The sequence below is a fragment of the Equus quagga genome, chromosome 6 (genome assembly GCF_021613505.1).
Source record: "Equus quagga isolate Etosha38 chromosome 6, UCLA_HA_Equagga_1.0, whole genome shotgun sequence".
In the NCBI taxonomy this organism is placed as follows: Eukaryota; Metazoa; Chordata; class Mammalia; order Perissodactyla; family Equidae; genus Equus; species Equus quagga.
Window position 1 is genome coordinate 102,092,087 of NC_060272.1, and position 15,302 is coordinate 102,107,388.

Genomic DNA, 15,302 nt, shown 5'->3' on the forward strand with positions numbered 1-15,302 from the left:
GTATGCTCTTAGCTGCATGTCTTCATACAAACTAAAAGTGACTTCGGTTTTTCCTCTCACTGAACTCGGGTCCGGTGGCCTGGGAATGAAAGTGCCAGAAGACCATCAAGGAATGTATGGGCCTCGATGGGGAAATGAATAACAGGCTCTCTCGTGTGTCCATCACAAGTTGTAATGCATTTCAAATAAGTACAGTGAGGCTTTCAGTGGGGAGAAGAGCCTCTGTTTATAGATCAGCTTTATCAGATGGTAAATTATCTCACCTTACAATGATGACTCTGGTTAATAGTTAACTGGCCAGTTTTTTATGCCTTTGAGAACAAGATTTCAGAAACTTAGAGCCCTTTTGATGGTGATAAGATGAAGGATTTGTGTGGCACCCTGGCTATGAAAGCATCCTCTCTTTGAGGAGATTGCTGCCATGCAAGGCACTCTCTGAGGTACGAGGTGGTCCAGGTCTTCACATGACAGCCTTAATATGGGCTTAACAGCCTTGGGTCTGGGAATGGGGGCACTTTCCCTGTGGGAAAAGAGAGAATGGAAATGGTTAGAATATTTTAACTGACAGTTATCTCAAATATTCTGTTGGTATTAATTGAATCCATTATAAATGTGTATATAAAACACTTCATTAGGCCCAGGCTATTATCATTTTAATGACATAATTATGCCCCTACAGTGCCTGTGCTGACTTTCCTACTTCACCACATTAAGGAAATACATATGTTTGTTGATAGTATGGTTTGAATTGAGAGAGAATAATTATGGATTTCTTAACGTTTCAGTTTTCAGAAACACAAACGTATCTTGCAGCAAGGAAACACTAATCCTATATTTGGGTGTTTTTTTGAATAATTCTGACATGGAATAGGTTAATTTAAAACAACGTAGACCAATGAGGAAAACAATGTACAATTATTTAAGAAAAGTGATAAAGCTGGATAAACTGATACACATGGTGAAAAAGCTATTTTGTTTGTTTGGTTTGGTTTGGTTTTTTTGGGGAAGATTAGCCCTGAGCTAACTACTGCCAATCCTCCTCTTTTTGCTGAGGAAGACTGGCCCTGAGCTAACATCCATGCCCATCTTCCTCTACTTTATACGTGGGACGCCTACCACAGCATGGCTTGCCAAGCAGTGCCATGTCCACACCCGGGATCCAAACCAGCGAACCCCGGGCCACCAAGATGTGGAACGTGCACACTGAACCGCTGCGCCACTGGGCTGACCCCTGAAAAAGCTATCTGAGGACACTAGAACTAGAGAATCCCCACACAGTACCCAAAACAGAAGTTTACCAAAAAAACTAGAGCGTGTGCCGTGGCCTGCCCTAGGTAACCACACCTTTGAAATCCATGTAGAAGGGAGAATGGAACCAGAATGTTCAGACTGGAAAGGAATTGGATGACCACATGCTTGCTTATAGTCGACATGAAATCCCGCCTCGGGGAACACTTGTTCTTCCTGTGTCCACGGTACTATGCTAATCATATGAAGATACATGATTTGCAAGCAGTGTCTGCTAAAGAAGGGAGCCAGACCAAGTGAAGAGACCCATGACTACACATGGGTACAAATATCCATGTGAACACATAAGTGCAACACTACTGGTGTCAGAACCTACTCTCTCTATAAACCTATTTTGTGTTTCCTTTTTATTTTCTTGAGGAAGATTAGCCCTGAGCTAACATCTGCGCCAATCCTCCTCTTTTTGTTGAGGAAGACTGGCTCTGAGCTAACATCTTTGCCCACCCATCTGTGGGATGCCTGCAGCAGCATGGCTTGACAAGTATGTCTGCACCCAGAATCCGAACTGGCAAACCGTGGGCCACCAAAGCAGAACATGCAAACTTAACGGCTGCTCCACTGGGCTGCCCCCATTGGAGTAAAATATTTGTCACTGAGTTTCCTTGGAGGAAAGGGACCTTTCCTTGGAGGTACTGGGACTCGTCAAGGTTGGCTAGAGCCAGCTGCGGTCTTTCACCAGGTGTCCTAAATAGTGGAGTATCTTGCTGTGTCATGGTCATGCATGAGCTGTGTTATAAATTAACACTAGAGCAAATATGCATATCATTCTCTTTTGTAAATCAATCACCATAATAGCATCGCTCTTAACACTCATATTCCAAAATGCTGTCTTGAATGGGAGACATTGGAAGTGCCAGAAATTGCACACAGCCAGCCTTAGTCAGTAATAAGCTGTTCTTACCAATATACCAGTAAGAGTCTTGGGGCTTATAAATTAATTTGGAGTCTTTGTGGTATGATTTTATAGAACCTTCTGTGTGCTTTTTAATTTTGTCCATGAATAAAATTTTAATAAGGAAGGAAACAAAAAGATGAGATGAAGAAAACATCTCCATGGGTTATGTGTTGTCCTTGTGAACACTCTCCCAGAGAAATGAAATAATTTTTGTAACTGTCGGAATCTTCAAAGACTTGTCAAATATTGGTTGAGTGCTTTGTGCTTGCCCAGGCACTGAGCTGAGTCCCTGTGAGCGTCATCACCAATTAATCCTCATGTCAGCCCTGGGAGGTGGGTACTGTTTTCCCCAATTCTCAGGTGGATCAGTAACCTAATCAGGGTCAGAGCCGTGAGTGATAGAGCCAGAATTCAGCTTCTGGTCAGCCAGTCTCTGGGGCTTGAGTACTTAGCCACTTCCCTATCCAGAATTTTACTTGTTCTGCCACAATATAAAATTAAAACATCGAAGTTCTCTGCAAAGGAGAGATGTAACTCATGTTCCCTATAATCACACTGTGCTTTTGAAAATGGACCCTAATACTAGAAAGCCGGATCATGGTGGCTTCAAAGACCAGACCCAGGGTCTTAGGAATTGATTGACTTTTTACTTCCGCTAACCAATAGACTTTGTTCCAGGGTCTTCTGAATCCGGCACTGTAGCAGAAAAGTCTCCTTTGTCTCCTCCAGGGAATCCTTCCCTGACCCGGCCACAGCAGGCGCTCTCTCCTCCCTCCTGCTCTCAGGCTCTCTGTTCATGCCTGATATGGCAGCTGTCATGTCTCATTCTAACCATATCGGGCAGGAGTGTTCTAGAGAATCCCTGCAGAAGTGTACCTTCAGACGGCTATGATTTCACTCATAAGTGGAAGACGAAAACAACAAATACACACACAGACACAGAAATTGGATTGGTGGTTACCAGAGGGGGAGGGGGGAGGGAGGAGGGCGACAGGGGTGATAGGGCAGACGTGTGCGGTGATGGATGGGAATTAGTGTTTGAGTGGTGAAGACGATGTAGTCCACACAGAAATCGAAATATGATGTTCTCCTGAAATTTATATAATGTTATAAACCAGAGTTACCTCAATTGAAAAAAAAACGTGAAAAAAATTAAGTCATTTAAAACAAGGACCCAAATTTCAAAGGATGGAGAAGAGGGGATTTGATTAGAACTTTACCTTGAAAAACAATTCTAAAAAATTATAAACATAAGCCTAGTTTATCTTTTGACTAATAACATGTGGGTTATGATTCCAACTGTATGTGAATTCTTAGAACAGAGAAGAGGCGTTGATTTGGGGAGTTGTAATTTTTTTTTTTTTAAGTCATTGAATCACCCAATAGAATAGCTACCTTCAGTTCACAGATGACTTTCGCAGCATGCTCAGAAAGGGTCCTTTCAATCATCAAGAGGACCATTTTGGCAAAAGTATTCGAGGACTGACTCAGTTTTCCCACGGGCCTCTCTTAATTATTTGATATGCCAATCATGCTCTTGCCAAGCACCTCTAACATCATCATCCTTTCCACTTTTTTCCTCTTAATGGTTAATTGATTTTACTCCACTAACTCTTCCATTATCCATAGCTGGTTTGAGCAGTTCTCCAACTTTATAGAATTTTCCTTTTTATTTATTTTTTTTGCAATATTTGCACTCCTACTCTGCAGTGCATTTGCTGTTTTGGTTTTTGTTCTGGTTTTGCCTTGTAATTGCCAGGTGGTCCCAGCAGTCAACAGAGACCAGCTGACAAAGGCGTGGACCAGATAGACGCTAGTGTTTGGGGAGGACTGTTCAGGTGGACATTGTGAGTAGTCAGCTCCTTAGTGACTGTCGTGTTATTGTAGCTTTTGCTTTCCTGCGGGGACTCAGACAGGACCACTGCTTGCAGAGGATGCTCTGTGCTTGTTGTAGGTCTGTCTCTTCTGCTAGAACAGAAGCTCCTTGGGCACAGGCGGGGATCTGGGCTTCCTCAGACACTGTCAGCACTTCCATGTTAAATAAATGAGTGAATGGCCCAAGCAGAACTCACTTTTTTGTGTCTTTTGACTAGAATTTCTCCAAAAGTCTTTCAGGATCTCTGTACACCTCTCCAAATCACGGCTTTGCTCTCGGGCCTGCCTCAGCCCTTAGGCCTTTCCGAAAAGAACACTGTCCATTTGGAAAGATCCGGCGGGCCCTTTAGCTCAAGCTTTGGGGTGATCTCATTATCATCCCGTCCACTTTGCCAGATTGTAATCTTCCCTTCGTGCAGCTGTCCAAGGGTGAAAGAGTATTACGGAAAGGGAAGAGGGAAAGCGATGATGCGATCCCTCAGTCCTTTAGTCCTTCTGGTTCAGCTCAGGAGATAGCTAAGTGCCTAGATTGTGCTGCTTCAGTGGGACAGCAGGCCAGTGACTCACAACACACCCTCTGGCAGAGAGTAGGACCAACTGCTTATCATCAAGGGGTGCCAGTGACTCGTCCCTGCCCTGCCCTTCAGCTCATCTCTCCCTTCCCTGCAGAGCTGTGCTATTCCACCTCCCTGCCTCTGTTTCCGGTACCTTCCCCCGCTTGCATCCTGTCCTGCTCCATGAATACTGTACAGTTTTCAGGATTCAGCTGAAAAATCACCTTCCCCAGGAAGCACTGCTGCTCCATACCCCTCCCCTCCTGCAGAGTTGATCCCTTCCAACCTTGTGTCCTTACATATAGATTAATATCCTAGCCACCTGGCATGGCCCTGACCTCACATGCTGCCTCCTCCCATGCTCTGGGAAGGGGTGGAGGACAGGACCCCAACATGGCTTTCCTCTCTGTTTCTTGGCCCAGTATTAGGATCACAGGTAGGCACTGCAATGTCTGTTGAAGGAATACATGAATAATAATTATTCATGTGCTGCTTTTCTCCCCTACAAGCATGTCCTGGAATTTCCGTGAGCTGCTGTCTGTCTCACCCCTACCACCAGCAGTACGATGTGTGCCCCAGGAGATGTTCAGTCGGAATTCAAATGAATGATTGCTTTTCCCTTTGGATGCTTTCGCATCCTTAGGCCACCTCTGGCCTAAGAACAGGACTTTCCATCTCACGGGACTATCCATATCGTCATCTTCACCTGGCGGCAAAGAACCTAAGTCTTAAGGCTGAAAGCTCTGCTCTGGGGGACTCCAGAGATGTGACGGTAAAATTTAGATCAGAGTTTAGAGAATCTGCTAGAACACAATCTGCAGAGGACAAGTTGTTGAGCTCAAGGAGTCCTCCTGTAATTACCCAGAACAGGGAGTCGTCGCATCATCTTTGATCACTACTTCCTTCTAGACTTCCAGCTGCGGCTCTTAGCTTTGTGAATTCCCAAGTGCATGTTTGCTTCCCATCCTTGGTCTCATTTGCTTAAAATGGAACATCCATCCAGTAACCCAGAAGGCATGAGACTCTGAAGAAAGAAATATGTAATAATTTTTATTGTTTGTATCATATTTCATTGGTTAAATTTTGCCTCCAGTACATTTTTTGAAAGTAAAAAATACTGTCCAATTTCTGCTTTTCTCTCCACTTTTGAGAGTATAACAAGGTAGAAGCTGGAGGTGAGGGGCAAAGACTTGTAAGCAGACGTCTGAGATGAGTTAACACTACACCTCTGTTGAGGCTCCATGGAGCCGTGTCTGCTCTGACACCATTTGTCCATCTTGACTTTGTCAGCAACAGCGTGTGAGCAGTAGGCTGCCACCAGTGGGGTCCTTTCTCGTTCGGGGAGTTTTCTGCTTCAGAAGAGCTTTGTTGGAGCTGAAGTCAGAGTCTTCACAGGCAAAGACCCTTTCTCTAATTCAAAATGCAGATTTAACGTTCTACCCATAACAGTGTAGGATTGCTCTATCCGAAAAGGGTTTATCATTACCACTAAAAAATAGAGAGTGGCTGATCTGACTTCTGTGCAAGTTGGAAAACAGGGTAAAGCCAGAAACTGCATTGAAATCATTTGTTCAGTAAACGTTTTCTGAGTGCCTACTGCTTATGAGACCCAAGGCCAGGCGCTTGGATGACAAAGATAAGTAAGACAAGATCCCTGCCACCTAAGAGCTCTTGGAGGAGGGGAGACGTATATAAACTGATCATTACAAATCCTGGCACATGCCATTGGGGGGGGACGGCACTGGGAATAGAGTCTGAGAAAGCTTCAGCAAGGCGACTGCTTTTGAATTGAGCGTGAACGTAAGAGGGAATGAGGGAGAACTCGCTAGATGGAAGTCATTAACTGCACATGCAAACGGAAGGAAAAATGAAGGAGCTCATTTGCATGCAGACATCGAGTGTCTGAGCGGGGAGTGGCCCCTAATAAAGGTTGGGGGGGTCCCATGAGAACCTTGGTGGGGACAGTGCCCACCACAGTCACATTTGAGCCTCTTCTCCAGCATTCCATGGTGGGCACCTGGCCCTGGTCACGTCATCTTCCTGCGAGATGTGACCTGCCTCTTCGGCATCCCAGCCCACTGTTCAGACAGCCTGTCTTCTCACATCATCCTGGGATGCTCTGGTGCCCACAACCTTGCAAAGAATCCATTTTTAGAAGATTTGCAACAGAAAGTAGATAAAGAAATAACTGTTGGACTCTTTTGAAGCATTTTTTTGTTAAATCAAGGTGTTAGCCCTCAAACCAAGCAATTAAAGAGAAACCAGCTGCACTAGCTTCCCCAGGGACTAAACCCTTAAAATCTTTGCGACAGAGAAAATTACTTGGAGAAAAAAATAAAGAGATGTAAATATCTAAAGAGCTCCTCAAATTTGAAAAATTGGGAAGATTTAAAGGTGCTACGTTCTCATGAAGACGTTACTATTAACTTTGAGTTGGCCAAACTTAGATCGAACTCAGAAGTACCCGCCAGCCCTCTTGGCTACCAAATGAAAAATTCTGTTTGTTTCTTTTTAAAAGCCTGCAGGGCCATTTTCTTGCATTCGGGGGCTGTGGGGCTTGGGGTACTTTATGTCTGCTGCTCCTTGTGCCCGTCCTCTTGGCCTTATTGCAGAGTAGCTGATTTCTGCAGGTGAATGTTTAAGAGGCCCCTTGGTCTTCAGCTGCCTGCCCAGAATCAGGTATTTGGGCTCATGGGAAACAAATCCAGCCCTCACAGCAATAGGCTGGGACCATAAAACATCTCAGTGTGGAACATACTGCATTTCTCTACGTCTTCATTCAGTGCATTTGGTGCCCCCTGTGTTTCCTGTAATTCAGACTTTATGGAAAAGATTTGGCTTTTTTAAATTTTTTCACACAATGCCCACTGAGGTCCTCCTTGTATATTAATGTGCTCCCTCCCCTCCTCAGCACCACTGCTTTGTGGAACATTCTCCCTTTCCATGCAGAGGTATTTCACTGATGTTTCTGCTCTTCAGTCTCCCCACGCGCCCGTCTCAAGAGATCAGACGCAGATTCAGGCAACTACTGGTGTTATTTGCCTCCTTTGCTAAGGACGTACCTCCCCTTGCTCGCATCCCCACACTTCCGCAGAGAGTAGATCCTTGCGTGGGTTCTGTTTTATGCTTTCCATCAAACCTCACCAACAAACTCTGATGCAGTGCATTCTTACTCTCAGAGGACCGTCGCTACAGAATTCTGAAGCATCCCTGTGGCTCACCTGAAGAGTCCCTTCATCTCCTAAGATTTCAGGAGCATACAGAATGTTTGCCTGGGCAGGGTTTTCAGAGCCTGTGTTAGTCCCACCCCTGTGTGTGCTTGCTTGCTGTGGTCATTCATTCCGCAGGTAGTTAAGAAGCATGGACCGTGTGTCAGGCACTGGCCTGGAGCTTCATATTCATTCTAGCAAGATCTGCCTGTGTAGGGAGCCCAAGCCCATCGCCTGGGGCAATAACACACCTGATGGGGACCATATTCCCCAAAACGATTTTTCTAAGCCGTATTTTTTTAAACATATCCTTTAACAAAGGATTTTCCAGCTGTTCTAAGAGGAGCCAAGGTAATGTGTGGATGCTGAAATTTCTCTGAATTTTCAGTGGCCTGTGGATTAAATCAGATAAAGTCTTTGAAATATGGACTGACTAGGACAATACAGGTGGTGTGGTTTCTGGTCATCAAAATCAATCCCAGTTGCCTCTTTAAAAATATGTGTTTTAATTTTTACTTTTCCATTCACAAAATCTTGGGCAGGTGATTTGATAAGACAATGCATACCCAAAGTCTTTGTGTCCATCAATAAGACAAACTTTTAAAAAACTCATTTGTATATCACCTGTAGCTTTATTAATCTAGGGCTCTACGTTTGATATTCAACTTTTGCTGATTTAAACACTTGGCCTAAAGGGGATAAAAAAAGCTGAGTTGTGAGGGGTCCTTTGAAAACATGGTGGGAATTTAGAAGACAGCATGACACCCCCAGGTCTTTTGTATACAGTTGGCAGTTCCTCTCCAAGGAGGTTTGCTCACCCCTGAGATGTTCCTTCGGTTGTGTGTGGCTTTCTGCTCTCTCCCCGTCCCTCCGCCAGGCCGGGTGCTCCCCGAGTCCCTCAGCTTCTCACGTGTTGTTCCCTTGCTGTGTTCCAGTCTCCGTCTCCCGGCAGCTCCTCACCCCTGGGCGCAGAGTCTTCAAGTACACCCCTTCATCCCAGTGACCCCGCGGAAGCCTCCACAAATAAAGAGGTACGGTGCTCTTGATTTCAAAAGCCAGCAGCCCATTTGCTTCTGTTCTAATTCTGGTTTGTGCTTTCTCCAGCTTCCCACAGAGCTTCAGACCCAAGTTACCCTGGAGAGAGAAATTCTATTTTCTTCACTCCGGTGTGGAGTTCGGTCATTAAAACCACACCATCCAATTTGGTAGCCACTAGCTACGGGTGTCTATTTTAATTAATCAATAAAATGAAAAAGTCACTTCCTCAGGCGCGCTAGCCACATTCACGCGCTCAGTAGCCACCTGGGTGGCTACTGTATTGGATAGTGGAGATTACAGAATATTTCCATCAATGCAGAAAGTTCTCTTGGACCGTGTTGGACGCTGGACATCAAAAATCCTACGGGGCAGTCTCCCTCCTCATGGTGTTACAGACCTTGGATACCATGGACTTACAGTTGCTGTGTGGTTTGGGAAATGGGTTGGTTTCTTAAATACCCATTTATTTCAGGCCCGAGTGAAATATCTTTCATGACCACAGGGTGACCACTTGTCCTGGTTTACCTGCAGTGGTTCCAGTTCACACCTGTGGTCCAAGCAACACACCTGGTGAGCACCTCTTCTCACTTTCTGAGACAGCAGCCCTGTCCAGAGAGCTTACTGCATGGTGGAAATGTTCTGCTGCTGTTCTGTCCTGTAGGGTAGTCACTAGCCACGTGTGCCTAGCAGGCCCCCTTGAAATGTGGCTAATGGGACTGAGGAACTGAATTTGTCATTGCGTTCAATTTCAGTTAACTTAAATAGCCACGTGTGGCTAGGGGCTCTGGACAGAGCAGCCCTGAAGTGTCCCTTTGGACAACAACTTAGACAGTTGCCCTACTTACAGAGGCCAGACTGAGAATACTTAAACAAGATGCTGCTTGCTCCCACTGAGGTTTCTGGGGCTACAGAAGCACAGGTGTTTTTCCCTGAGGGGAGCCGCTGCCTCCTCCAGCACTCTCGTCTTTTCACACCCAGCTAACTGCCACCCACACCTATTTATGAACCAGCATCAGGTAAACACTGGCCTGCACCGTAATCTGTGTGTGGGCTCAGCTTCCCTAAATATAGATGCTGCCCAGTCAACACTGAGGATATACCTTAAGAGGTAAACCAATAATGAACAATTGTCTCACTGTTCCTCCTTTTGCTAATAGTTTTATGTTAAACGCAGTGGAAGAAAGCAGTCTCCATTTTAACCTGAGTGGCGGTCCACTTCTAAATGGAGTCTTAGTTAAGATTTACCCTTAAAGTATCATTGACTACACATACATTTGCCGTTAACTATTCATGCAGGATGGAAGTATATTTTTTTATTAACCTGTTCATATTAAACTAAACAAACATACGGAGACCTTCTCTGAAACAAACCCAACACTACAATTTAGATTTGAAATATGCTTTGTTCTCCTTTGGTCTGGATCCTCAGACCCTAGGCCATGGGAACAGGTGTAACAGGGTCACAGTTTCTGCTGACTCTACATGCCACAGCTTTGCCTGCCTTATGGTTTACTCATAGCACATGGACAGGTGAGAACAATTAGAAAGAAGAAAATAATGACAACTGCAGTGGTGATAATGGTAATGTGAGTTACCATTTCTTGAGCATTTACAGTGTTTAGGAACTGGGCCAAGCAAATCATTGATCGTATCTCATTTAATCCTTAAAGTGATTCTGTGAGGTCAGAATTATTGTCCTCATTTGTTAGTTGAGGAAGCTGAGATGTTGAGTAATTTACCTGAGGTCCCAGGCTCACAGGGGTCAGGCTGGGATTTGAATCCAGAGCTCCTGTGGGCTCAGGCTCTTAACACTAGGATCTGCTGTCCTGGGGGTGAAAAGTGCTTGTGGGTCACACACTGCATGGACAAGGTGGCTTGTGTGTCATTATTCCAATTGTCAGGCCTCGAGGCTCTGCACATGGTGTGTGTGACCTTCTGTAAAATCCCAAAGATCTTGGCCTTTATCTTCTTGAATGTGGCTGTATTAATTCTTGAATGTTAAGGATCAACCAATGTTCATCCCTGTCCACGTGTGAGAAAACAAAGGGCTCACCAGACATCTGAATATTCAGTATTTGATTATTCATCAGCTATAATAAGCAAGGCGAATTTGTTAGTTTCTCAGTTCCTACAGGACTTGGCACATGTTTCTGCATATCCTTAGAAATAATGATGAAAATCCTCTTTGTGTGAAATAATTAGAGATTCTTTCATTTCACAAAACTCTTTTTTTAAAAAATAATTTACTACCCCAGAGACTAAAGAAAGCCAGTCATGAGCTCATGAATTGAGAATAAGTAATGTACCAAATGCCCTCCGTTGGGGCTCTAAATAAAACAGCAGCTTTTAGGGCTATAGACTAAAGTAATTCTTTTGTAGCTTCTAAAATCTGGACACCATCCTTGAGATTAGCATTGAGGAAAGAATCCTAATAACCCAGGAAAGTCTGATTTGGCTTCTTGGATGTACCTGGAGGTTAAACTATTTTGACTTAAACCAAGTAATCCCTCATTACCCCAGGCCTCTAGCTGCTGAGGGCAAGGATGAGGAGATGGTTGGGGAATAATAATTTTAGGATCCTTTTTTGGCCCTTATGAAGAAGCAGGCTTCCATCTGCATACCATGAAGTTATGGATTTTATTCTTTAAACCAATCAGAATTGGACAGACTTGGCTGTTGGCACCCAACTGGGCCTGTCTTCTTATCTGGGCCTGGATAAAAAGGAAGTAAAATGAATGTAAAGCAGTGTTGAAATTGGAGTTCTCTTTCCTCCTATCCACATATCTTGGCTTTTGCTTGATATGCATTTTTCCATAAATGCATCAGCAGCCAATAACATTTCATTCCTGGTAGACTTGTGTCTTCAGTTTCTTTAAAGGTGATCCTTTCTAAAACCAGAAACCCGTCCTCTTTGGTGTGAGGAACCATTTCATCCCCGTGAGCACACCAGCAGCAGGTTTACTGATGGGTTGCCCTGTGTGGTGTATTGTGTGATTCGTGTTGAATTCTTGTCATTGTCCTGAATTGAGTTAGATTCTTAAAATTAAGTTTCTTTGACTGCCTCCAATTTTTCACATGACAATTAACACTACTATTTTTTTAGAATGTTGTGCAAGTATTAACTCATTAATCAGCCATTTGCCATTCCCATCTTCCAAATGAAGAATACTATATAAAGTACTGTGATATGAATTGTTTCCCATGACATCCTAGCCCTCATCTGGGGCCCTTCACTCTTTGAGCCCACTGGGCACCCTGGAGTATACCCTCAATGCAAGTCAACCAACTGAGCAGCTGTGCTGTACTAGATACCCTTTTTCTAAAAGGTACATCTTTAAGTGATCACCCAACACCTGGTAGATTCTTAGCAATGAAAATTGTTAGGCTTTCTGAGGATAAGCCTAAGCCCTGCAAACCCTACTTTTTGCCCATTTTAGGGACTCTTATCTCTCACATTTGCTCTCCATTCTCTTGCAATGCTCACATCACCCTGCCCCAGACATCCAGCTACAAATTCTATTATTGGTTGAAGCAGAGATGAATTTCCTACTTTATACCACTCAGAGTTATCTCTAGGACATTTGCTTGTGAAAGGAACCAAATGGTAAGTATTGCTCCTCCGAGAGCATTTAAACTGCCATCCAGTCAGGTTCTAGAAGTTTCCTAGCTGATTATGTCCACATCCAAGGATACCGTTAGAAGACTGACCTTCACTATGAGGTGTTATTTAATATAAGAAATTCCAGGGTTTTTAGTTTACTCCTTTGTTTGTTGTGTTCTTATTATAAGGTAACACACAATAACGACTTATGTAACGGAATTTTTAAACTAAAACAAATCAGTTAGAGATGAAAAGGAGAGAGAAAAACTCTTGCAGACATTTTTAGCACAGTGAGAGATCACTGCGGCAAAGACCCAAAATGAAATAAAATTTTCCAAGGGGATTCTTAATTTCAACATGTAATCATATTGTTGGTGCTTTTATTAATCGGCAGTTTTTCATTTAGAAACCCAGAATCTTAAGAATACAAATTATGCCCTTTTTATTGCTCTAGCTGATAATAAATTGTGGTCTGTGGGATATTTTTAAAGCTGACAGGCATCTCTCTGATTGTGGAATGTAGGATTTTCAGATTATCTGAAATATGAATGGATGGTTCTGGGCTTTGGGTAACCTTTAATAATAAATGCATATGTTTATGCACACTTCACTTTCTGCAACCAAAAACAGTTGACAACTGGTTAATATCTGCCATTGGTGATGTATTTGTTTTTCATGTTGCACGGATGGTTGTGTTAATGCATTTTTCATCATGCTTTGCCCTTTTTGTTATCTCTTTGTCTTAATTACAGTCAAGAAAAAGCTTGGCTTCGTTCCCAACCTACGTTGAAGGTAAGAGCTGAGAAGGAAATATTGAACACTGAGTCATTCATGAATCTTTTAGCATTTGGGGTATTTGAAGCTCTGAGCCATAAGACGATAGTGGGGAAGAAAGGCCACTTATTCACAGTCTTAACAGTCTTAGAATCTTGGGCTAAAAGAACAATAGCTATGAACCACCCACAATCCTCCTCCTGCCTTTGCTGATTCTGTCCATGGGAACCCGAGGCTGGAGTGAGGCCGAGGGCTTTTTCTGGCTCAGAAATGGTCACGTTGGATCTGAAACCCAAGTCTCCTTCCGTGTACTCCTGTACAACCTCTTACATCCATGAAGGACCATTCAAGTGGGAATGAACTTTAACTAAGGGAGAAATTTTGGTCCTCTTGGTTAAAAAAAAGAAAAAGTCCTTCCCAATAATTGCCATCTCTTGCTTGGATGAGCTAGTAATAGTAACATTTATCAAACTCCTACCCTCTGCCAGGTACTTGTCTAAGGTGTCTAAGCACTTTCCATGTAATAACTAATTGAATCCTCACCTTGATTTTGTGAAGTGGGTTTTATCATTGTCCCCATATTATGCTTGAGAGAACTGAGGCATCAAGAGAGCGAGTAACTTTCCCAAGATCACACAGTTAGCAAGTAGCAAAGCCAGGCCATGAACCAGTAGTCTGTCTCCCCAGTTCTCCCCGTAACTGGTATTCTATGCAGGGCTGCCACACATGGTTGTGCGGGTTATTCTCTGCATAAGGGCACCAAGTCAGGAGGCCTAGTGGGACCAAAACTCAGCCCAAGCCATGCACCGCAATTTGAAGTCTTGCCACACAAATAATGCGCCTATTTCTCATTCACACAAGACTAGAAGTGCCACCCATCAGGAGGCATGACCAGGGAGGATGGCAGAGGCCTTTTTGGGTAAAGTCACTGTCATTTCCCTGGAGGAGGATTTTCTGGGGGCCAAAGAAGGCCCAGACATCACTTTGAATATGTGTCTGGCCTTTGACTCCTGTGAGTGAACAGTTAAGTTTGATCTACCGCCTGGGCATGAATTTCCAGGGTTCATGAGCCCTCATGAACCCTTGGGCCTGAACCCAGGACAAGCTCATAGGTTTGGTTGTTACTCAGCTTTCTTTCTTGAGTAACCCGCAGGTTATTTGCACCATTTTTGCAAAGCTCCAACATTCCACAGGAGCACCTCGGGGAGTTTTCAGAAGCTTGGAAACCCCATTCTTCTTCGTATCTGTTCCTCCCGGCCTAGAGATTTTGAGGCTTCGCCTTAACATGAGTGTGAGGTTGTAATGCGTCTGCTTGCTCACCTGAAGAGCAACACAAGGGCATCCCTGAACGGGAAAACACGTTCCAAAAGACAACCTGTAGTTCTTTGACTTTAGGACCTTCATAATGTTAATTTTTTACCTTTTTAAAAATACACTGAAATGAACTTATGAAATTAGGGCTTTTTTTCTGGGTATGATACAGCAACAGTGACATTTGATTATAAACAATTTCCCTGGAGGATAAATGGCATAAGATCATAGCTCAAATGTATAATTTGTTTAGGTTCAATATTTCTGTCTCTTGGCTGCTTGACATTTGTACACTCAATTAAATATTATTTGGATTGCTCTTACACGTGTCTGCATATCCACACTTATTACTGTTGAAGAGGGACCCTTTTCGGTGATGGGAGCTAACTGGGAGATGAATATATGATACTGGAAGTCTGTAGGGAAGGGCGTAGCTCATTTTTATTTTCCTTTTAACATTCATTATTTTCACAAAATAAATGGAAAGTTTTTTTAAAAGTTACTGTCCCAGATGAGATCTTTTTTCTCAATGCCTGGTTGGCAAAAGTGATTATGTTTAAGTAACAATGTAAATCTGTCACAGGAATTTATCATAAAAGACTGATCATCTTTTACTTTTTAGAAAGCGTAGTGTGGGACCTAACTTGCCCATGTATTATTTTAGTTAGACTGGTGCTTCTAATGCACCTGCTGCACGCCTAAAGCTGGATATTGTGAATAACCTGAATCCTGCTCAC

General features: G+C 43.5%; 1 protein-coding gene across 3 annotated transcripts in view; it reads left to right on the forward strand.

The window, feature by feature from the left end:
* The window catches only part of APBA1 (amyloid beta precursor protein binding family A member 1), a 215,687-nt gene that overhangs the window by 166,091 nt on the left and 34,294 nt on the right, over nt 1–15,302 (forward strand). For all 3 annotated transcript variants that reach the window (XM_046665141.1, XM_046665142.1, XM_046665140.1), the window contains 2 exons: nt 8,777–8,872; nt 13,233–13,272. In XM_046665141.1, the coding sequence (XP_046521097.1) occupies nt 8,777–8,872; nt 13,233–13,272 (136 nt within the window). The remainder of the gene's footprint in view (nt 1–8,776; nt 8,873–13,232; nt 13,273–15,302) is intronic.